The 26118-nt window shown below is 36.8% G+C and overlaps 2 protein-coding genes across 2 annotated transcripts in view; one reads left to right on the top strand and one right to left on the bottom strand.

Annotated features, from left to right (window-relative positions):
• The window catches only part of LOC124631673, a 62659-nt gene extending 38728 nt beyond the window's left edge, over nucleotides 1-23931 (top strand). The window contains exons 2-7 of the mRNA XM_047166180.1: nucleotides 14094-14184; nucleotides 14618-14795; nucleotides 15149-15351; nucleotides 16018-16221; nucleotides 16705-19262; nucleotides 22032-23931. Of these exons, the coding sequence (XP_047022136.1) occupies nucleotides 14094-14184; nucleotides 14618-14795; nucleotides 15149-15351; nucleotides 16018-16221; nucleotides 16705-19262; nucleotides 22032-23551 (4754 nt within the window). The 3' untranslated portion in view covers nucleotides 23552-23931. The remainder of the gene's footprint in view (nucleotides 1-14093; nucleotides 14185-14617; nucleotides 14796-15148; nucleotides 15352-16017; nucleotides 16222-16704; nucleotides 19263-22031) is intronic.
• Nucleotides 23932-24386: 455 nt separating this feature from the next.
• LOC124631674 (U1 small nuclear ribonucleoprotein C) lies at nucleotides 24387-25552 on the bottom strand. The gene has a single exon (XM_047166181.1). It carries the CDS (start codon nucleotides 25462-25464, stop codon nucleotides 24973-24975), a length of 492 nt encoding a protein of 163 aa, XP_047022137.1. The 5' UTR covers nucleotides 25465-25552; the 3' UTR covers nucleotides 24387-24972.
• Nucleotides 25553-26118: the final 566 nt, after the last annotated feature.

The following is a 26118-nucleotide window of genomic DNA, read 5'->3' as shown; positions in this document are numbered from 1 at the left end:
TTTAAACAGGCGATACCGCTAATGCAATGTTCGCGGTTCTATGTCCAACATGGTATTTACTGCCTGGATAGCGGACTCTGTAAATTAGACTAGTACATTCTCCGCGATGTTGGTAGTCGTTGTTATCTCGCTGTGGCTTGCAAAAACACTTTTACTATCGCGTTAAAAAGCCTACGAAACAATTCGAAGACCTTATCTCTTTCCAGTCGTATTCCGCTTACGTGATAATTTTTTTTTACACGGTTCCTTGTGAATTTTCGTCGTAGCAAAGTGCCAACAAATAATCGTAAAAGCAGTGAACAAACAGCTTTACGGTTCGTTTATGTTGCGGTTATCTGCACGAGGCTGTCTCCTTTAATGCTTCAGATATCTGGCTCTCGGTGTTTACCGCAACCTATGCCCTCATTCTAATAACTTAGTACTATCTCTTTCTTTGATTTTTACACGAACAACATAAATTAGCTATCAAAAGTTTACTGTTATAATTTACCGTTTGTTTACTGTTTCTAAATTATAGTCTAGATAGTCCTAAATTGATAGGAAAAAAGCTATTTAATTTATCGTAAAAAATGAGCTAGGTACAGTCGGTAAATAATTTTCATTTAATCTGATGTCAACATGTCAATCCATTTAGTTGTTGGTATAAAGTTTCCTATTAAACTCGTAACAAATCGACATGATTTATGTATGGATTACAAATTTATTGGTTCTATGAAAGTTTCTAGTACCAGTAAACCCCTGGGGCAGACGTCGTTGGCGATATCATACGTGTCGCACTGAAATGTTTTACTGCATGCATGAGATATGAGGGATAAATTATATGAATACATCAGTTGCTTTATATCATTCCAAAAAGATACATTTGATATTAGTAGCAAATAGGTTTATGAATGCTTTATTATCAGCCTATTTTATTACGCTACCCTATGTCTACTAGAATACATATTTTATAGTCGAATAAAATTGTTTTGCTACTCTAGGTCAGAGCTTATGAAAAAACAAATGGCAATCAGCGACAAAAAGCTTTCAAATTCATACGGTCACATTAATAACTTTAGCACAATACAAGATGTGTGAAGAAAATATCTCCAGAGTCCTGCATAAATGAATGAATTTGCCATTCATAACAATAGCTGTACCTTCGGCAAAACTATATCTCTTTGTAGCATTACTTAGCGCTATAACTATTAACGGCTTTCTGAGATGGAGTGAGCTATTAATTTGAGGTATAGACTTCCTGGAGACCGAAAGGTCATCGACTCGGCACACCTCGTGGGATGTTGGCAAGAAACTAGCCGCACCATACCGTAGTTCCCGGACGGCCGCGGAGATACAAAACACAAACACTGGAAACACGCATGGACCGTAAATAAATAATAAAAACTAAATAAGATATGACGGGTGTTAATTCCACGGACTTCATATTTCACGCTTGCGTGTATCGTGTACTTACAACGCTATATTAAACTGAACTTACAGCAAGTATGAAAGCTTTAAACTCCTTAATAAATAGATTTGGCTTTAGATATCGTGACAAACTTATATACTTACTGCATTACATAGCTGTAGCCAGTATATGTTTTATATTGGTATACTCATAGTCGGGTCATTTATCATAGTCATCAAATGCATTATGTAATTTCATATTCCTTAGAAGAAAATATATAATTCTGCTAACATTGAACCATAAATGATAACAAATTGCAAGCGTAGTATCCATATAGTTAAGTTTTTACTGTTACTGTTACTGTTGTTACTGTTACAGCCTTTTTATCGTCCCACTGCTGGGCACAGGCCTCCTCTCACATGGAGAAGGATTGAGCATTAATCACCACGCTTGCTCAATGCGGGTTGGTGATTACAGACTTTATAGTCCAGGTTTCCTCAAGATGTTTTCCTTCACCTTTATATCAGCCATTGGTGTCTAAGATATACTTAGAAAGTACATACAAACTTAGAAAAGTTGCATTGGTACTTGCCTGACCTGGAATCGAACCCACGCCTTCATACTCGAGAGGTTGGTTCTTTACCCACTAGGCCACCACGACTTTTTTACTATGTGAGCTATAAATATTTCTATAAAAGCAATAAATACGGTGCTTACTTGTTTACATAGCGTTATCGACAACTGCACAAATCGGAACTGCACGCAAATCCGCAGCTGCGTATTCTTATTCAATCTGCAGAATTAATTCAGCTGCTCGATCTTTCATGGATTTATTCCTCAAATATTCTAGACACTTAACTTAAACTTGAGTCCAATTTTGGATTGGGTAAATTTAGTTCTGCATATTCACAGCAATCATCGCTTCGGAAGCTACAGTGACTGATCAACCGTCTACGAGAATCTACAATTTGGTACAAAAGCAAACTTCCCACATTTTACAATTTTATATCCTCTACGTTTGCTGTCAAAGTTTTGCCAAATAGCTTTTCCAGGGATTTAAGATACCTGTTCTCTCCTGCGATGTTCCCAATTTTGTTTTATGATTGCCCATATGGGATCTTCTGCAATTCTGTAGTATATATTAGTTGCGTGATGCTTATTTCATGTTTAGAGGTACAGTGTGTACATAGGTACAATGGATTCATTGCATATTGATCGTGCTGATCTTTGGCAAAACTCGACGTCGATATATTCTCAGTTCTCCAGAATGAATTACTATTAGCAATTTAGTTACGTTAACGTTTATTTTGTTACCTAATACACAGTATTTCCTTGGTCTTCTATTGTTCGCTTAGAAATACCAGAAACATTTAACTCGCGTTACGACACACTTAAATGTCGAAGTCTAGAAATCTTCCACATATTTATTCTATCATTGTTGTATAACTCTTGCTCATACAACTCAACATATCTACGAGCTATTATGTATACTGCCCAAAAAATCTATAGTAAGTCATCGTAATTAAAGCTTTTCCAGACATTGGTATAGAACTACAATGTTAATGTTAAACAATACGCACTTTTATAATAAAATTGATCCGTCTGCGGTGAAGCCAAAAGAATGAAGGGTGACACACGAGTACATAAATGTAATACACGCGTACTTATCTACAATAAGTATTATAAAGGAAAATACATTCTGTTAATGAAATGTTATTTCCTTTCCGTGATGATTTCACGAATATTATAAAATTGTGACAATAACACTGGAAACATCAAATGACACCAGTTGAGAAGACAGGTGCGTTTTGATGGTCGGAACGTTAACGAAGAGTGGTTGAGCTCACACCACAACGCAACGGTACATGCGCTGTCTACTCCATACATTTCCTATTCATTTCAATCTATTCTCCGATGACGTGAATGCGGCGCACAGAAATAAGGACACGTCATTCAATACCATACCACAGAGCAATGTAAAGCAGCCTGCAGAATACTGTCACCCTTATCTATTCTCAACTTTATTCTTAAGACAATAAACAAGTGGACAACAGTAACATAACTTTGTAGCTACTGTGATCGTGATTGCTATTATGCAAACCAATATTCTTTAGGGGAAGCCGGACATTTACGCCGACTGGAAATTCAAATACGCCGCTGGCAAATAGATCTTGTTTTAGTTGGAACTGTGCACAGTGAACTAAATTGAAGAAGCACGAAGAATTGTTCGCACATCTAATTGTACCTACTGGTCGTAAAGTTATATTATGTTCTAAAAACGGCCGCACATTGCAGAAGCAGTTCCAACTTCGACACAAGGAGAAAATATTACGAGTTTCAACCACGCCCTCCATTGTGGTACAGGTCTCTTAAATTTATAACTTAAACGTTAACGAGCCTTTGATATTATCGCACTGTTGGCTCCTGACCACTTTAAATGCCAACAATAATCCTCTAAGCCGACAATAGCTTCTGTTGCAATTTCGTATTTAAACATTGAAGTTTCAAAACTTTCTTAACTTCTCTTTGTGGTAATTTAATTCAGGCATCGCATTAATTCCGCGTCATCAGGAAAGTTGCGCAAAAAATAAATTAGGCACAAATGATAAAAAACAACAAGGGAACATTACTCTCCCCTAATTCGGCTACGTAAAACTCGGCGATCCCTTTAATACCTGTTTACACATTTCTAGGTAATTTGTGTTTGGCTAATGTTGTACCATAGTCATTAGAACGCGTGGGTCGGGCCTCTCCGCGCATAATTATAATTCATTACCTTATTCCTTGTTATAACGCGTTTAACGTCGTTATTAAAATTTAATTTATTGAATGCGTATCACCAGTGACGGCAATATTAATTTTCTCGTATATGTGCAGATTAAATTACGCGAAAATACGGTGTCTTAACAAGGCATAGGCGTGGAAGAGTAAATTTCGCGGTCTTGAACCACTGTATATTTGTCTAGGTTTTCAAACATATTAGATGGAGATCTAAGCTTGGCAAACTACAGCAGTTTGTCATTCGAATCCTATGGGTTGTGTTGTGTGTACCACATAGTTATGTGAATAAATCAATTTTATACACGCTGGCGGATACCGCAGCGAATCACATTACATGCGGTCACTGACATCTTCCTGTATTGCATAAATTTTATAACGAAAACAGAAGGTCCAATTTGGTGACAAAATATTTTTGTATGAAAACAAATTATGTGTGCCTTTGTCCCAAAAACTTTCATATTCTTCATCCATCAATAATGTTCATCACTGAATTATGACGTAGGAGCAGTCGTCAATATATTGCCAAATGGATGTGACAAAATCTAGACACACGGCAGTGTGTCCGCCAAGTTCGAGCAAAAAAAAGCGACACACCGGCCGTGGGTTATATTACACGAACCATTTCGGGCCAAATTCGACCCCCCTATAACTCAAAATCTATTTTATTTACGCATATCAAATTTCTAGTATCTGCTGAGACCCCGTCACTTATCTAAAATACAAAATTTCATTAATATACCTATTGTAGGTCTTGAGATATTGATGTCAGAAAATCGCTATTTTTACTACCTATACACTCACTGACTGACTGACTCACTCACTCATCAAAAACCTAGACCACTTCCAATGGTCGTATTGACTTGAAATTTGGCATGGAGGTAGGTCTTTATGTCAAGGTAAAGGGAAAAATCTGAAAATGGCCAAGTGTGAGTCAGTTTCAAAATAATGAAGGTGTTATATACCCGGTGTAAATTTATACCCCTAAAGAACTAAAACGAACTAAATTTATGTATATTTATATAATATATCTTCGAATGGTCGTACCGATCTGAAATTCGTTACAAAGGTTTATATTTAGTCACAGTAAAGTAAAAATCTGAAAACGGCCAAGTGTGAGTCACTTTCGAAAATAACGAATGTGTAACTTTGATCCACGAACATAATATATGATAACATGTCATGTCAGTCAGTTGATAAATCTAGTCCATTTAGTTAATCTAGTTCATTTCTCTGTAAGAAGCATAGTGCATATTCAAAAATCTGAAAGATAGTATAAATGAGACATTTCCTTAACTAACTCAATCATAAGAAAAAAATAAAATAAACAACCTTACAAAAATAAATGAAATCCCATCCAAAACAAAAATGTGAAAGGCTGCCAAGTTCGATAATATGGGAATGCTTCGCCTATAGAAGAAGTGAGATCTGAATAAGTACCAAGTTCCATACACATACCTCAGTTAAAAATAGTTACTTTTTAATGATGTTACTTGGCAAGTTTTAATAGAAAATTATATACTTGATTCATTGCGTTTAGTAGGTTTATAACAAGGTGTGTGAAAACTTGCCAAGTAACATCATTAAAAAGTAACTATTTTTAACTGAGGTATGTGTATGGAACTTGGTACTTATTCAGATCTCACTTCTTCTATAGGCGAAGCATTCCCATATTATCGAACTTGGCAGCCTTTCACATTTTTGTTTTGGATGGGATACAATGTTACATGTATGTTTTAGACTTTGACCATGTTAATCATGCGATTTATAGAAGCCACATAAAACCGCAAACTTTCAGAATATTTTACTTGGAAGGGCTTAGCGTATAGCATATTGTATAAGGCGTCCTCGTGACTTCGCGTGTGATACAGTCTACACATTGAATCCTTAGGAATGCCAATAAATCACTTAGTTCTTTTCTGCGTAGCTAGACAAAATTGAATAAAGCTGAGCTATCCCGTGAAGTATCTATACATGTAGCGGCCAGACTAGCGGTATTAAAAACAATACCATATTTGTCAAGTGCTACTTTATCCGAGTCTTGTGAGAATGTTCAGTTATCTGAAGTGATTAGTTTTTTCCCCTGCGTTCCTATACCGCGGTGCCATCTGGAACCGGTCGCTATGCTTCCTGCTCATGATCCTTAAGCGGCACTATTCGTCATTCAACGCGTGTAATTTTCTCCGTACCATATGTTTTTGCGAATACTTTGAATGGTCGCAGTAAGAAGCGTCTAATCTTTATCGTCGACTGATTGGTCAGTGAACTTAACATTATTAAATTCATCAGTTATCTTCTACTGTAGACTGTCTACTAAGCCGTTTATCAAGAGATTGTATGTTGACGTCGCTTCACCTCTTTTCATGTTGCGATTATACGATTAAATTTAATCTGTCTTTTAACCAAACTACTTATAAAAACTACACAATAAGGCGATTTTTATTTTTCTTAAAATATTGTCTTGAAATACTGATAAATCGTGACTGTAAAATCCTTGGCACTCACTCAAAATGGATGAAACATTTTTGCTTGTATGGAATAGTCTCAAATAGAAAATGAACCCCGTTCGTAGCAACCACCAAGTATTATTCAGAGGTTATTTTGAATAGTATTTTATACCGCTTGAAATAAGTATAAAAAGATTCGTGTAAGTAATACAATTTTCAATCAGAAAATATAAGACGCAAGGTTTTCCTTTGTTCAATTTTCATAAAATAATTTGAATACATAAAAGAAGTAAAAACAGGAAACTTCAAAAAATGCAGGAGGTACCATGAGAATTCTTAATTTAAAGTAACTCTCGACTAGCTCATTCAGAATTCAGGAATGGGGCGTCATCTGGCGCTGTGATTTATACTTGGGACGCACTGAAAATCTATACCCCGTGCCGTTGTGTACAAACCGTAAAAATCCAATACCATTACACGTGGATTGTGCTGTGATTGGATTTTCGAAGCAAAATGCATTTTTTCGCTCCCTAATTGATAATACTCGTGCTTGATTAACTTTTCTGTGGGTATAGTTCATACCATGCGATCATTTACAAAATGACCTCGTTCGTAACGTATTATTTGTCAATCTTCACCAAGATGGTTATTTTGCGTGCCGTATTAAATTGATCTTGACATATGCTCGTTGATAATGAGATCGTCAAATATCATTCCGGGTTTTTTTTTTCAGTACCGGAATTTATTACGTCAAAGCTTTAATACAATAATGGTGGCATGATTCGCTCGCACGAACTCTAAATTACATGAGAGGCCAGGCAATAAGGTATAAAGTCATCGTTCATATTGTGAAAGACTTACATTATTCTATCGTTTTATTGAAATGGATCGGAGTTGATTGCATCCCCAGATAAAACTGCACCTTAATCGATTTGTTCTATTGATTTGATGGATTTGTTATCAGTTGTGATAGACTTCAACGAGTATTACCGACTTGTACATAAACAATCAAAGAGTGGATAAATTATACGTAGAACCGTTCAAATAATTTTCATTTGTTCTTTTAAAATCATTGCCTGTTCCTATTTTAAATTCCCTCTTTGGAATAGTATACTAAGCCATTAGCTAGTTATGCATGTATCACAGTACCTACCTGCTTCAATCGCTCAATAATAAATTGACCTTTATTGTGTCGTAAACTAGTAGTCACAGTACTCAAAGTTCCTAGTGCGCCGATAGCACTTTAAAATGTATTGGCAGGAATAAAATGGTTCTAGAATCTAGATGCGGATCGCGGGGTAATGCACCAATTGAAGGCCGCGTGAAGCACTAGTACTACTGCACAATAAATCCTTACAGAGAACGCCGCGTACGCACTATGTAATATTTATTGCTCTCACACTTCGTATCTAATAATTAAAACATATTTTAACGCAGCCGCCGCAGGTCGTAAAACGGAGGCTGAATATTACCTGTATTGTGAAGCTACTGTCTGTTTAATACGATGCAGAGAATATTACTTCCTCAAGTAACTTGTATACTGCGTAACTTTGTACTGCCTTTATTACCACATCAATAAAAATTTGCTTTTTAGATTTGTCATTGCATTTACAATCAGCAATTCCTGAAACATATTTCTTACTTTATGGACTGCTTCAAACGCTTTCATCCATTATTAAACACGTCGTTCGGATGTCCATCAATGACAACCGAAATTGTTCGCACCAACGAAGTGTATAAAAAATACAATCTTGAAATTTTCGAAGCCATCACCCTCGTACCACGCTGATGATCGAAAAAATGTTTGGGTCCATGCTCCGACCGATGCACAGTACCGGCGAACAGGGGTGATCCTGACCAGAGATACGTGCGGTGTTTACAAAGTCGCTTTTAACACGAGTACACCTTCATTCCATTTAAGTGGCATGTGGACTCAATGTTCGTGGGGATCAAAATAAAAACTACCTATTTACCGTGTGGAAGGTAATTATTGCATTTATTCATTGTTATTATCCTAATCGGATTTATCAGTTTTTCATATCGGAACCATTACCATATCTACAGACGACATGATGAAAAATAACTTTGAAAATTAGTTAAAAGGGGGCGGTAAAGTGCCAATTTTCGTTCCTTCCGAGTCATAAACCTTTCAGCTGGCATACCTGAACCTTCAATAAATCCGTCCAGTTAAAAATATTGCCTTCAAGATTCTATTGTATTTCCGTAGTCACCATTACTTTTTAGTAGTATCCGTTCGAATTCAAGGAGAGAAAGAACGTAGAACTGTCGATGGCGAGAAACAGTTGGGGCCAGGTTTAATGTTCTCGAACAAACTGATGAACGTGCCAATGGTATCCCCAGTCCCGTACTAAATCGTTGCTGCGGTAAAAATGTCCCGTTTATTGCTTGCCAGTAATTTGTACTTATTTCACAAACAATAGTAAACCTTTTTCATGTGTTCCAACTGTGAAATATCAACCGTTAAACGTTTTTCATCGTAAAATTTTATTACAGGTTAGTTAAAGATTTTCTTTAAATTGAACAAAATCTTTGGGTATTTATGATGTCTTTAAGCCATAGAAAGACGTACAAAAATTGAGGAATACAGAGATTTGTTTGGCAAGCTTGGCTGGTACAATGTAAGGGAAAGCCTACATTTGTGGCTGATATAACTCTCACATGTGACAAGTAATATTGGTATAAAACCCGACCCTCCCTTCCATCATAATAACGTATAATAGTATGCGGTCAACTTTAGGGAGCTTTAACTTTATGTTCGTAAGGAATTGTTTGCTCCTCATAGTGACAAAGCGTTTAGGTACCAAACCAACCCTGTTTGTAAAGAAAGTTTTAAATAAAGGTTTATGGCGGTCTTCTGAAACCAAATTAGACTAAAATTAATGATTGTTAAGTTAAAAGCCAGTATATGCTCTCACATATTGAATTGATAACAGAATTTAAATTAAGTAGCATATGTTAGCGTATTACCATACTAGGATCAGGGTTTATGGCGGGTCAAGATAAGTACACTCCAAATTGAATGTTTAGAGCCAACTCAGTGTCACAGGCAATTTTTTACAGACACCATTTTCGGTTTAAATATGTATGTACGTTGTCTTGCAGTTGTAGCAAAACTCGTTCCCTATATAAGATCCCGACTTTGCTCCAAACATGACCAGATATAAAGAGTTTTTCTCAAGGAAACTTCGCAGGAATGACAGCTTATAAATTTATGCAACGTCCTTATTTGCAAAAGAAACGCTATAGACTACAGCTGACATCAGCAATTCATGAAGCTCTCCCTTCTTCGATAAAGAAGTGAATATTCGTTTATTTGGAGCGTGCTATTATTTATCGCTGTGCTGGTACAAATTGTAAACATAGTTCCTTGTAGCTTTGAAGAAATAATATTTCTTTTTTGGGAACAAGATTGATGTTTCTTTCAATGGGCACTTAAAATTTTGTTACTATTAATGTCACAAACCTTGTCTACCTTGGCATTAACTGTTAGCGGTGTACCACTAACTGAAAGATTTATAATGAGACAGACGAGTAGAGACTACTTGAGACGATCTGCATTTGTTGTGATTCCCAGACGATCCCAAAATAGGTATGAACACGGAATGACTCATGCGTTATCTGTTTGGCGGAAAAATGCTATGTCCAGCAGATAATTGAAATTCTGTAGACAAACGTCTAACAGTAATTCATAATACTTAACGACGTTTATGAGTTAAATCAGAAGGAAAGTCGCCTAGCGCATATACGTGCTTTCCAAGCAGATTTTATGATTATAAAATGATTAGGATGTTACTTCTACCTGGTTTAAGATGCAATAAACTTTAATATTAACGCCCAGAGCTAGACGAAGGGTCCCCACGAGAAAACAGGCCACGCCGTAAAGATAAAAAAATAAAACGGAGTCTTGTGAAATCTTGCGCTTCTACCGTAATAAAAAAATAAATGCGGTACTTATTCTACCACGTTCCATATGATATGCACACTGCCTGCACGTAATTGGATACGTTGAGTAAAAGTACGTAGGCTTCAATTTAAATGAAAAAGGTTGCAATACCTTGCCCATGAAAATTTAATGCTTCTAAAGAAGCCTTGTCAGATTATAGCTCTTTAATCCCACACGTCCCACGAATCCTGTGGTTTTAATATTCAAGCCGTAGAAAGCCATCATGAAATTGTTAACAACGAAAACTTTAAAAATAGATATTATGTGAGTAATTGTATGGAAAGCAAACTCATGAACAACAATATTATATAGTGGTTATTGAGCTTCACTCCAAAAACTTGGCCTCTTGTGTACAGTTATAATAACAAAATTACTTCTTGCACCCATGAATATTGAACAAGCAATAAATCAATGAACCGGGCGACGGAATCATTAAAGGTATGCCGAAAACAAAGAAAGGGGATCTTTCGTATCCGCTGTTATATGAGGAGTTACGGATGAAAGCAGTCCAATTGCAAGGCATCGCGCCGTTTTACAAGTTTTATGCGATAAATTGTTACGGGTGGTTGCGTGCGAATTACCTCCACCAAGTTCATCGACATTTTATCTGAAATGAACTTGATCCACAGTTCCGTAGCGGAAAAACTAGAATATTATTTTGTATTCATGGCTAATATATTTTCATTGATTGTAGCTGTAATTTTATTCATTGGAAGAGAGGTCCTAGAAAAACTTTCTTTTTAGTGTACTTTTACAACCTGGTTGCACATTCCATACCCATCATATTCCATTTCACGAAACCAGTTTCACACAACTGGTTGCTTCTATACACTGATAAAGCGCCCTTGCAAGACCTTCTCAAAGTCGTGACCTCATAGGACCTTGCCTTTAGCGCAGTTTCTATACGCAGTGCAATAGTGTTACGTATGATGCATCAAGCCGCATCCAGTGTTTGACTTGGTTATCTACTATTCCTTGTCTTTAGTGCATTGATAGTGGTCATTTTATGAAAGCAATATATTCATATTGGAAAGTAATAAAGCTAGGCCTGACAAGTAATTTAAAAACTCAAATTTAAATAATCCATCGAATTGTTATCGATTAAGATTAAAATTACGATCCTTGATCTGGCATTGATATATGCTGCTATAATTTGTAAATAATAATAGCTATCATCATAGAGTATAAGATTTCACTTGTTTTACCGGCAATCGTAAATATGTGGGCACCGGTGCCCCCGCCACCCACGTAGTCCCTGCGCTCGCGCCGTCCCGCAGGGAGCCAAGGCCGGCTCACAATGGGCCCACTTTTGCAGTACTTATTGCGATCCAATACTATTCAATCTCACTATCTATTTTATATGGAACTAGTTTCCTGAGGCCATTTCCCTCATAGACTTTGCTGCTCACTGTATTGAATTTGCAATAAGATCTTAACTTTCACTAGATATTTTTTTCAATGAGTCAATATACTAAGAGCTGGTAAAGACGTTAGGCTGATGTATCGTTTCCATGAAGATGTGTGTACTGAATATAAAACTGAACAATAAGCCGTATTAAAAATAATAAATTACTTAATTCTCAGAATTGCCATTTTGCTGACTTATGGTAGGTACTGTATAAAAGTAGCCACGTAAAGAGGCCGGACTTCACCTTTGTATGCGGCATACATTATCAGACTACAATGACCAATGTCAGGCCATATGCAAACGCGTTCGTATGTCCACGGATCCACCACAGTTGAAAATTTATTCTCCCCACTGGCAGTCCTGCGGAATGTGCAACATTGCTGTCTTTGACCGTACAACCAACATTTCCACATACTTAAAATACGAGCTCCAATTCCACGATATTCACAAACGGGTTTCGTGAGAACTTTTCCTCGTTTTCGACACTTGTTGGTACTTGTAAAGCATTTTCAATTAACACCGTAACTTCGATTGGAAGGTAGATTAAATACAAATAAACGCGGGATATGAATTTGATTGCGCGCCGATAAAATCTTTTAATTTTATGATAAAACGATTAACTGTTATCCCGATCTCACTTTAAATTATCAATTTCCTTTTTAGGAACCTGTTTGTATTATCTTTATTGACTTCACTTTATTTTATTTGCTTTATCTGTAAAGTTATCTTAACAGCACTGTTTCAGTCATTCCATGTCAAAGTTCACACCGGCCAGGCTTGGTGCATACCTTGAAATACAATTAAGCTTTACTATCATCGTATTGATAGTAAAATGTAATTGCATTGCTGTGTATTTAAAATACTATTTATGAGGCATGCAGTTTAACAGAGTTGAGATACTTCTAATAATGTAATCGGTAATAGAAGGGAAGTTGATTTTATAATCTGTTCTTCTTTCACTTAGTTAATTTATTTTATCTGAATGGTTACACATCGCGCCTGGTTTGATACATCAATATGATACATATTTTCTAGGATTGCATACTTTGGATTGATTGCTTCATTTGTTCCCATTGTGCCACAGATGCAGCTTTGTGCTTCATCCCGATGCCGATAAATAATATCATCCATTTTCTCCTATCGATAATTAGAAACTAAAATAGGTATGGTCATGTCACGATCTTCGAACATGATTCTATGCAAGGGCTATAACTCACTTGTCTCTCTCTGTATCCGCTTTTACATCGCTTCCTCCTTCTGTAATAAACCACTATAATCTAGACTGGATCACAGTTAATCAGCATTCTTCATTATCAAAACAAAGTATGTTCGCTATGCAACACAACTACTGAACAGCCGTTTGTCGACGTGATTAATTTAGTCTGAAATTTATTAGCTGTTACTGACAATGATTTGTGAAATCGAATAGAAGGGTTCGGCTTAAAAGGTCACGGTAGATCATGGTACATGGTGATAAGTGGTAATGTTGTGATAAAGGTACAAATGCGACTTAGGTGTGGGGCAATCAAGAAAAGGTGAAATGAGGCATCGTGAGGACCGGTAACATTAATCCCGATAACCTGGAGGGGCGGGCTCTTGACTAATGGCGGATTATTTGTCTGTTTCATGCAGTGTTGGCACTCGATGCGGCCATTTATCTGTTTGTTAGCTAACTATCTTTTAATGTTATCTTATTATGTATGACAGTGTTAAGTTTTCTTTTATCTCTATTACGTTTACGTAAGAGACAGTTTTAATTTATTTGCTGTTAATATACGTCTTCTTACATATACACACATTAAGATTTAACTAAAGTCATTACCATCTTAGAATAGATTTAAGCATGCATAACTTATTGGCCAGTATATTGCCCTGATATATGGCACCATTTATGAGTCAACCATAAACTACCATCGTTCGTCCGAGGCAAGGTGATTACTTGATTGAGTATACAGGACGACATTCAAACCCGTGTTTACTACTAACGAAGCAAGTAGAAGGTATCCGTCAATAAGATATATACCTTCATATTTGATGGACTTTATGTTTATTTATTATGATAATCGCTTACCTACTTAGATTTTAATAGACCGTTTCTTTTCTTTACAGCGGAGGGAAGCCTGTCCGACTTTGCGGCTCGCAAAGTCCAATACACGGCAAGTCATCCCCTCAAAAAGGGCCTATTCACGCCAGATACAAGGTAAACGCTAACTTTCTAATTTAATTATCACAAACGAACATTAATGCGCGCCAATGAATGAAACAACTTGTACCGCTTTATACTTTCGGGCATACTCGTAAGTTACCAAATGAAGGTACATTATGAAATTCACGATTCATTTCGTAACGATTGATTAGTCCGCAATCGTACCCTTATTACCAATTAGTATCGAAGTATTATTTCTCAATGGCTAACAAGGTTTTATAATGCGCATTATTAACACAACAGTCACGTCTTTGGTCCCTTCGGGTTAGGCAATTGGTTTATTAACTGTAACACCCACGTTCCCTGATGACCCTTGGGTACCTGTGACTTCTGTGAGGTTGCATGTTATAAATAAAGGTAATTCGAATATTAATCCTTATTTATTCTTTGTTCCTTATTTTTGTACTGAATAATTTTATGTTTACAGACCGTCAAGTATACGCAAGCTCTATGAAAAGGCAACAACAGACCGGCTGTCTGCATCGATCCTCGATCAACTGCGAAAGGATTCTCAACACTCCCCATACTTACTGTGTACCCCCGTCCTTAGTACTAAGCGAAGACGAGTCTACCAGAAGGTTGATGTGGAAATCGAAACCCACATTGTAAGTAAATTAGGCCAATTAATTCAGATTCTTCGCTTATAAGGTTCCTGGTATATGTAAATTTTATGACTAAAAGTTGTAGGACTGAAGGTTAATTACTTCGAATTCCGCTAGGGAACCCTCATAAGTAAAAAGTATCAGCATAACACACAGTGATTGACTTTCAAATTTTAAGATAAAACTGGTAATTTGTTCAGAAAGGACTTGTAAATTGGTTCAATAAGCCGATGTCAACGCCTTCAAATTGGAGTTCAATGAAGTACAAAATCAGCATAATCTCGATATTCTGCGTAATAAATGAAATGTTTCCAATACTCGGTTTGTTAAGCATTGACACGCGACCTCATTTCCAGCCGTCAGTCGTTGAGCAGCTTCGGAAATGGACGTCGAAGGAGGCAGTGGGTGACGTGACAGCCCTGCCGGACGCGTCCATGAGGATCACGAGCTGCGTCACACTGACTCCCGACGAACTGTCGGAGTGCGGGTCGGGAGACGACGAACCCATCGACCACAGGCTGCCGAGCCCAGATGAACAACTTAGGATCATTGCTTCCAAGTAAAACTTTCGTTCTGACAACCCTGATTTTCTAGTATCTGTTTAAAATGCATCGCTGTCGAACCGCTTCGACGATTGACAACCAATTTATACAGTTGCTTTATTGACAGAGTCAATCTGTTGAGATAAAATCTAACAGCATTAGGATTGTATGTTTGTGTTTGTTGGTCCACCCAAGAAAAATATGCTGTAGTTTTGTTTTCCTCCTAGGAGCCGCAACAGATTTATAAAGCACCTTAAAAGCCAATTTCGCGGTTCACCGTCCAAATAAGTGCCTCGTTAATCCATTTTTATTGTTCATCGCTATTTAATGCAGCTGTTTCATAAAATGATGTTATTAAAGCTTCATATTTTTTATGCAAAGTAATAATGTAGCAAAATGACTTTTTTATCTTACAATACTTATATCAATAAATTAACTTCAAACACTTCATAAGAGCAAGGAATGATCAATAAATAAGGTCACTAATTAATTATATTGCCAATTGATAAGATGGACGTGGCTGTATACAATGAGAAAATTAATGTATTTGTGACCTGTAAATTGACCTGACAGTCTAATCAGTCTGCGCTGCTTTTCAAGTATTTTTTCTTCTTTGTAATGGCCCTGTGTACTCTAATATTTAAGACTTCTTAAAAGTAATTGTTTTATTTTTTGTGCAACAGATTTTCCCCGGAGGTAGTAGCTATCGACACGTCAGGGAAATTCTTCGACAGAATGTGCAGCTCCCGGAAATCTCTCCACATAGAGAGTACAGCCGGTGAGACGGACACGGTGAAACGAAGGACCCGCACGAGAAAACCTCGGGGTAAAAGACGAAACACCATTTCGGGCACTGATCAAAAAGAGCTTAGAGAGGCTATAGCTGGGTAAGCTTCTAGTATGCACTGTACACTCACTCAGATTACATTATCTATCACTTAACAACACTATATGTTTTTTGTTCATTGTTTTATTCTTTTTTTCGTAGATAATGTAATCTCAAAGCGTTTCAATTAACGACAGTAACCGTTCAGCACAACATGTGTGGACAGCTTTGAAGATATACGATTCAAATCTTGAGCACACATTTTAACAACTCGTTGATAATATTATCGTGCTTCTGTGAATACATTATGTTTAACATTGGGTGTCATTGTTTGGCTCAACGCTTTTATAACTCGGAAACAAAGACATCCAATCATTTGTGCACTTGAACACTAATAGTGCCATTTGTTCATTAGCTTCATGATTAATTTCATCTTTAAAGTGTTCCGCTGTAACAAGACTAAGCGGCACTCTTTAAAGATTTTTCAACCATAGGTATGCATTTAGCGTGTGACTAATGCTTTGCTTGGTTTGTTCTATCGTAGCGATACATCAAATGCAGCAGCTTCTGAAGAAATCGAAGATAGCAATACAGTCATCAGGTCGAAGTCTAGTGATTTACTTAAGAAAAGTCCTATTGATCCGGTGACCAAGAAAGGACACTTCAACTCTCTTAAACAATGGGGCAAAAACAGATTAAGGTTAATCGGTAGATCTCCTAGTGCCAGTAGGGATAACTTTAAGGATACGTCAAAAACTGAAAAAGGCAAGGATTCCAAATCACCGCCAAGACAGATAGAGTTGGTTCAAGATTCAGTAACCATGCGTAAGAAGCGCCCGGGTGAAGAGGACAGAAGAACACATCAAAGATGTGCATCGTATTCCTCTTCCGAGAAGAGCATAGGTGTTCCTGCAACCGTTCAGCCAAACATTGCGACAATTAATACAGGTGTAAAACTACGGGGTACATCGGTACAAAGGAGACTGAGAAGATCAGGAACTGCGAAAGATGAACCGCATTCGTCAAGTGGTAACTGGTCGGCAAGTTCCGAGTCTGGTTGTACAAGTATAGGTTCCGAAATAACTACAACAACTGTACCTCCCAAGAGTACTACTTCAGCCGCAACATCTAATAATTCTCTTAATGCTCACCACGGACCACCAAGTTCTATAATTAGTAGACGAAGGTTCCTTAATACCTCTGGATCAGGGAGCGTTACAAGTGAAGGCACTCTAACACCAGATATAATTCATGATTTGCATGAGGATTTGGAAACAAGTTCAGAATTCTCGTGTGATACTGAAGGTTACTATACATCATTCCATATGGATTCTGGCTTGAAGACTTTGAAGGAAGAGGAAATTACTCCTAGCACTCCAATGCACACAAGCAACGCCCTCTCAAACTCTTCAAATAGTCAAACAATGACAGCGGAGAATGAATATGAACTTTTCGGCAAAGGTTCAACGAGTACAACCACGAGCTCCGCTGGAACAGTTTGTACGACACTTATGGCTGCGGGAAGTGATAGATCTCTGGTAATCGGACCAACAGTACCGGAGAGAAAGAGTTCGTTAGCTATGATGAGCAGAAATAGAAGTACCAACGCACATAGTGCTAATGCTAGTTTAGACAGGAGTATAAATACTTCGTTCTCAAAGTCTCCGTTCAGTAGCCTTAGATATAACCCAGTAAGATATGATAAGCAAGGGTATAATTCTTCACCTGAAATAAACGAAGCTCCACCTCCAACAATAACTATTACGAGAAACGTTGGTAATCATAAGGAAATAACAGCTGTGGCTGAAGTTCATACAGAGACTGAACTTGAGAGTGCAAAGAAGAGTACAGGTACTAGTTCTCCAGATTCGGGTCATAACACGTCTAGTTCACCTATTGAAGACTCGGTCTCAAGTGCACATGGAAAAAATAGCTTATCTGAACAGGACTATTCTGAATCATCCGATCTCGAAGGCACAGAAAGAATAGAGAGGATACGATACAAAACAACAATTAATAGCTCTAGGATTCCCTCGATGTGTGTCATTACACCATCCAACTCTGATGACGAAAGTGAAATTAGTAATAAAGAATCTGAAATCGTCATCAAACCCCAAACTGAATTATCGAAAGTAGCCAGCCGGCCTAAGTTAGACCTGCCAGTCGAAGAAAAACCTGTTAAAGAAGTGAAAACGCCTACAGATTCCACGAAGCCAACTAACAAAACAAGTCAAATAAAATCTTCATTACAACCATTTAACAGCTTAATGTGCAAATTAAAAGGAGTTCTCCCTAATAAACTGTCGAATAAAAAATCGCCGGTATCAAAGGAACCCGAATTACATGAAGATTTTTACGATACAGGAGATTACGTTACTATAGCTGATGTGAAAAATAATAATCAGAAATTAAGCCTCAACAGAGGTATTTATGGAAACAGTGACGTAGTTAAGAAAAATTTACAAACTGTTCTCTCTGGAAAGCTGCCTGAAACTGAGTATGTTTCCCTAAATGAATTGCCAAACTGTTTAGGTGGAAGTAAAGATTATTTAGAACATAGCTTAGAGGACAAATCCTCGCCGGCACTAGACGATGTGCAAATAAAGGGCGCAAAAGTTACTCTTGACTCCCAAGGACAAGTTATTTACTCATCTGATACGCTTAAAAGAAGAAAAGGAGCTCACACTACATTTGAGCCAGGACCTTTTGTTCAAGAAATCAAGCCAACAACAGCGGTCATTCAACGTGAAACTGCTGATGTTGTGCAAGTTATTGATGAAACTGATTTCCCTTATGAACCACCGCCACCTTCAAGTAAGCCAACTTCGCCACAACTAGGAAAAATGATTATCAAAGCACCGATCGCTCCTGACGGTCCTATGACCACAGAATTCGTTACATTACCAACACCTAAACCAAGTACAATTATTACTGCTACACCTATTACCGAAACACCTGTACTTAACCAACAACACTCGAAAACTACTAAAAAACCACAAGACATACCGCGAGTAGTAGAAGCAATCACTAGGACCGGGGCTTATGTAAATATACACGATGCGGAGGGTGTCAGCTTATCTCCGACGAAAGACGATTTAGCAGGTAAGAATATTTGCTCAAAGTCTATCTCAAGACAACTTTTCGAAACCAAATTGCAAAATGTAGATGTCGTTGACCTAGCACCCCAAGTAAATGACCAAATAACTCCATTCGTTCCGAACTTTCAAACTCCTATAATGTTGCAGAATAAATACGATAAACAAGAGTTTAATAAGTCTGGCAGTAAAGTAGCTGAAGTTTTAAGAATGTTTACCAGTAGAAATAATGCTAATAGTAACGGAGAATTATTAAGCCCTAACAGCACTAACGATGAATTTTTCGATAAATCCAATCTCAACAAAATCAAACGAAGCGATAGCTATAAGTTAGCAAACTCTCCGTTGATGCCCATAAAAAAGCTACTGAAACTCGAAAGTTTTGGCACAAATACCAAAAAAGTCGACTCGTTAGAAATGATTCAGGCCGAAATCGCGGCAGATTTATTACGCGATCAGATTAACTATCCTCCTACTGTCTCCCCTAAACTCAGTCATAGAACTGCTATTGACGAATTTGAAAAGTGCGAATGTATGAACAACAACACTTCATTTATTGACGATAAGTTTGAGTCGAAATTGACTGCTTTGACGTTCAGTCCGTTTGCCACTCCTATGCCCAAAAGGCATACAGTGGCGATCATTCCTGATAGAAGGGATAATTCTTTAGATATTTTGTCAGCTATTTTAGATGCTGACCCAGACGATGTCTGTATTTTACACTCGCCACCCGCATGCCCCCTAACTCCCAGCAAAGTCACTGTACCTATCGATGGATCTATGCATCGCGCTAGGATCTTATCAATTTCTGAATCTGACTATGGCACTGAGATCTGGTAGCTTCCGAAACATTCTTAAAACTGCTTTCTCTAATCTCTCTAAATATATATCTTTCTTCGAAAATAAGGTACCACATTTTCCTGTTACCGAATAAATCTTAGAATAATGTCGTTATCTACGCTTAGATCAACTTGAAACTTTTAGACAAATATTTAGTTCGTTTTTCTTTATAGTGAGTTACTTTTTGGATATAGATTTAGAAATTACTTATTAGATTAATTAGGAACTAATCCGTCCAACGTACAATTAGTGCCGATATCGGTCTTCCCTGGATTTTATAAATTTGTGAATTCTGTGATAGTTTTTATGTATTGTAGGCGAATGTTAATTTTAATGATATTATGAATGAATTTTAAATTCTGTATCTACATTGATGTATCAGTATTTTATTTTACAAAATATAATGTTTTATTGATAAGTGTTAAATTATGCATGGTGGCTTTTTTCACCGCAGTGTGCACAGCTTACGAGTGGTTCATATTCTTCGTATGTAAGTGCATGGTGTGTTATTCTGTGTCCTTGTGTTTTTAATGTAAATAATATTATTATAGAATTATTGTGAATTAACGCACTTATTTCATTTAATGTCACACCTTCAGCTATCACCCTCACTTTACTCATAATAGCACTGGGCTATGAAATTTTAACAAGTTCTGTTTATGATGTTAAGAAATTATCGATATTTCACACTTTTTAAAGAAACTTGATGTTGAATTTCAATTCAATTATATTCATTACTTTGCTATCATTACACTGAACAGGACTTGTCCAATAAATTAAGTAAACCTACAAATTTTTTTGTAAATATTCCACTGAATCTATTTTCACATCACACCTATGGGCAATTATAACCTATTGAACAATGAATACTAAATCTGAGTCTCAACATAACATGACTAATTTGTGGATAACATGAGACTACGAGAACTCAATTTTTAACAAAGACTGAAGATTAAAACATAGGTGTACAGTTCTTTGCACTCATCTTACATCGCTTTGCACAGTGAAGGAGATTGCTTCCAATGTTTCGTCTTTAGCGACAACTCCTTGAAAGGTAAAGTTTTGTGTTGCTTATTTGGCATGATGCATGGGGACTCTTAATTACTAACAAAACTAAAACAATAAAACAAGCACTTAGTAGCCCACACTAAAAACATAATTGTAACTAATATACTTACTAAATATAGGTATAAATGGGTGAATGAAGATACGTTGAGAATAAAATACCATGCACTTCGTATACAGACTCACATGACTATTACGGATTTAAATATGTAATTAATATTTGTGATTCGTTGTTATGCATAATTATTATGTAATAGTTCAATTACTCGCTTCCTACGTATGTTAGAGATATGTACTTATTATGATTTAAGCGTTATTTTAGCACTTAGTAGTTCTGCTTTTGGGTTGGACCTCTATTATATCTTTAAGTGATATTTACTCGTAAATTAAGTAATTTGTAGATTAGTTAATGTTTTGGTTGTATGTGTTTATTTATTTAAATAGCATGAGAATGTATATTTCCACATAGCTTGGAATTTATTCGAATCTCGAGTGTATTTAATAAAAAATAACACATTTTGTTACATACTTCGGGGTATTGACACAAAGGGAGCTCAAATTTTAAATACTTGGTGACAGTTCTTTTTCAACCATGAGTGCTCCATATATATATTGATTATTACGCCATTGTCTGAGCTTATGTTTATAATATTGTATAGATAAACTTATATATAGGTATATTAGATACACGTACGTAGGTATAGCATGAATATGGGATGGTACCGATTAACGACGTTGAGCTATAAATTATGTAAAAAATAGTTTAACTATCGCGAGTTTGTAGGGTATAGGGCAATATCAAAGGTAAAGCCATTACAGAATACAATTAATTTCAAACCAGTGTTTAATTAATTATATGTTATATTTCCAGACTATCGACATTCCTGTGCTGACAAGCCCTACTTGAACATACCGCCAAGTCTAGTCCAAGACAAGGGACCAACAGTAGATTTGAATGCGATAAATCCCACCTTAAATCGATATCATACTGCTCATTTACGTGGTAAGCATGGCGTTGTCAACTACGAAAACTCTTCAAACGCAGTTCAAAGAGAGCAACCGAAATTCTGGACGCTTCCTAAACGAAGCCACTTAGAATCGAACCCGCCTCCGAGATCTGCCTCAAACTATGGCATGAAAACGGTTACAGCATCCGACCAAAGGATACAGAATTCTGCAAACTCGAATGACGAATCCATAAGAATATCGCCGATCGATCCTCGGACATCAGTACCTTTTAAATCTTCTACACCGTCTAATAAAGAAAACGTTGTAGACCTAAGTTCAAAATTACTTTCCCCTGTCAAATCTACGATGACTAACGAGGAACTTTATGCTGTTATACATAAAAGCAAGAAGAAACTTAATATTAAGGATACCCCCGAGAGATCGGAATCACCTGCGCTGTCTACTATAAGTTTATCACCAGTAAGCTCGGAAACTTCGTTATACACAAAGGGTTCACAGCGGTTCCCAGAAACAGGCTATTTAGGAGAACCAAGAAACAGAATGAGCTGGTCGCCTTCAGAAAAACAAAACATTGTACCTGCTCCTGGTCCTGTGTATGGCCAGAAACAAGAAACCAACTGCGCTGATAGATATGGACCAATGTCCCAAACCTCTAGACTCGATTTCAAAAAACTTTTATTACAACATAGTGTTAAATTAAATACATTGCCACAAAATAAAACTAATAAACTGTCAGCTGTAGAGCAATTAAAACTTTCTAGAGAAAAGCCGCAGACCCTGCCTTCGCAAGTTGCGAACAGATCACAAGTAAATATTCTCGATTTAAGCGGTTCACCTAAAACATACACGCATAGAAAAGTCATCAAGCCAAATACTCAACCTACTTCACCAGGAAGAACAGGAGCGCTAATAAAAGAACACAAAAACACGCCCAAAATTTTACTATCACCTAAGTCGCAGTGGCGATTTGCTAGCCCAAGATCCGATGTTTTATCAACACCAATACCCGAAGCTTATAACGAAGATGAAAATTCTAACAGCTCTGGTGAAAAACACGAAGTTTTACCTGAAACCCCACCTTCGAAAACAGTTCCTATTGTAACAAATCAACATTTTGGAGCTCGGCGAAATTTAATACCAGTAAATGAAAACACTATAGAAATTGAAAGAAACTTTCCTCAATCAAATGATCAAGGAGTTTTTCCTCTTAATACTGAGTTAATAAGGTCACAAGGTCTATCAAGGACTGAAATAATGCAAGCAAAGAGAGCAGAATTTTTCAATACTTGCCCTGAATCATCTCCTCCAAAGTTATCCTCCTTCAAGAGTCCAACTGCGGCTGGCCCGTCACCAACCTCTCGAAGCAAAACATCTCCAGACCGCGGCAAAGTATCGCCTACAACACTAGAAACAGCATTATGATAAAGCTTATACTGATGTCAAAGCGGTGCTTTAGAAATTCCAATCTCAAAGTTTGTTCATAAGGCAATGAAATTCATAGAAGCTTTAATCTAGTCTTTTCTTTTGCTTACGGTGCCATTTTTGCAGGCACTTTTATTTTCCATAACCAGTGTTTGACTACTTCGTAATTCGAGCTCAAATTAATATTTTAATTTTAATGCTCTGTGGGGCCAATTTTATTTTGTGTAAATTACATTTTCTACAATAGCTGGTTAAAAACTTAGTACGTAAGTATTTATTGAGTACATATTGATAGGTACTATGTTAGTAGCGTTTTGAACTTTTTCAAGTTTTTAAGTTATTCGGAATACAATTTTAAATAAACGTGTTGAATTATGCGATGTTATTATTTTTATTTTCCCCAATTATGCTACCATGCAGTAGATATTATACATTACTCAATGACTGAGTTATGGTAAGTTTAAAATCTCTGGTTGAATACAAGTGAAGGGATAGATCCAGGCAAATTATAGTATAATTGTATTTAGCAGGAACAATGCAATTATCATGCACGTGCAGGTCCTGCGCTGGGGCTAAAAGGCAGAAAAAAACACTGAAAACTGCAAAAAGAATATTAAAAGAATTCTGTTTCAAACTATATGCATTAAGACATTAAGAGAATAATTATTATTCCCAATTTTAGGGTATGGTTGTTGATTGCTGTATCATTTTTGAATTATCATTATGAATACATATACATGCCAGCAAGCCTGATCATGGATTTTTTTAACAATATTGTTGTAGACCATCTTGTACACGTATATTCTGCAAATAAAGTTGAATATAAAAACAAAGATTGACTTAATATTTATTTATTTTACAATAAAAATTAGTCATATGCCACAAAATACATATAGTACATACATAGTGTACACAATTACATAAATATCATTGTCAAACAATGTACTTGAGATACATAGAATCATGCTAAATGTTCGTAAAAAGTTGTATCAAAATGTTAATCTGGAGGATGCTGACATATTTCTGCTTTAGGCTTTTCACTTGTTTAAATGTTTCTAATCAGGGATAAAATTCCTGATCTTATCATACATAAGTAGTTATTTAATTAAGAAACTATCCTGAAGGACAGTGACAGCACGTCAGTTGAACAGATGAACTTGTGAGTATTCAAATACTCAGAAATTAAAATTCACACTTGTGGCTCTACTAAGAAGAGCTAAAAACTCTCAAAAGCATGAGATGCCTACAATGTTACTATACAATAATAGCATAATCTTAACAGTAATTACAAAAACCAGCAGTTCAGTAACCCGATGAGCACAGTTCTATAACCTCAAATATTAATCAGGAACACTAGACTGTATCACATTTTGTGGCACAATTAAAAACTATTCAGAGTCCTCTTCAACTACAAACTGATACTATTTGTTCATAGGCGGTCCATTCATAAGAGGTGGTCGCATTTGACCCATGGGTCCCATAGGGCCCATTGGTCCCATTATTGGACCCATCATAGGTGGCCTCATTCCCATCATTGGTGGCATAGGTCCATGAGGACCCATCATCATCGGTGGAGCCATAGGGCCTCCAGGACCCATCGACGGAGGTGGCAGCATTCCCGGTGGCCCTCCAGGTGCAGGAACCGGGGGTCTTGGCCCTCCTGGACCCATAACGCTGGGATCCCATGGCGGTGGAATAGCTGCTCCCTTATTAAACGGATTCTGGGCAATTTTACCAGCTTTAAATGCGGCAGTTGTAGCATCAATGAGATGTTGAGCTTGTTCCTCCATCCATTTTTGATAGTAAAATTTCACATTGTCCTTATGTTTTCTACCCGTACAATGAGTTTTTCTAACGCTTGGAGAATCATGCGTTAAATATGTGTCACAATAATCACAATAGTACTTGGGCATTTTGGGTTACAGTCTTGCAAAGTTTCAAGCAAAACCAAGCAAAACACACGAAATAATGACACAAACATGCGAATGAAACTGAATGGCGTCTTTCGTTCGGTCTTTCGTTCATTCGATGATACAGACTATAAAATATTAGAGTCGATTACACCCATAGACATAATATTAGTAAACAGGACTGCGCATATTAACCCAAAAAACGAGCCGAGTGAAACAGTTAGTACGGAGGCTGTCTGTCCCTTTCTAATAGGGTGACTATGAGATTAGCTATGTGAGACAAATCCGAATTTGCTAAGATTATTAAACACAGATTAGTATTGAAGTTTTAACTTACGCAGTTTGTGACCTTAAGATACTAATAAAGGATTTTAATAATTAGCGGAAATTAGCAGTATAAAAGCAGGAAGATTCGAAGTGAAGACTGTTTTTTTTGTATTTCTACTTCATATATAGACTGCTGAGCCATTTATGTAGCCTTTCTTCATTTTTTGGGAAGCTATAACAATAGTACAACAGTTTTAAAATCCATCACCCATATTTTGACTCGTTACAAGAATTCATGGGCACCCTAGTTGTTTGGTTTACGAAAATGTTATTATTAGCTAACCTGTGGAACGATATATTGCAACCACCATAGGATTCACATTTGCAAGT

Source organism: Helicoverpa zea, chromosome 7, assembly GCF_022581195.2.
Source record: "Helicoverpa zea isolate HzStark_Cry1AcR chromosome 7, ilHelZeax1.1, whole genome shotgun sequence".
Lineage (NCBI taxonomy): Eukaryota > Metazoa > Arthropoda > Insecta > Lepidoptera > Noctuidae > Helicoverpa > Helicoverpa zea.
This window is presented reverse-complemented; position numbering and strand designations above follow the sequence as displayed.

Coding starts and splice junctions, on each gene's coding strand:
- LOC124631674 (XM_047166181.1), bottom strand. CDS start 25,464: ATGCCCAAGTACTATTGTGATTATTGTGACACATATTTAACGCATGAT.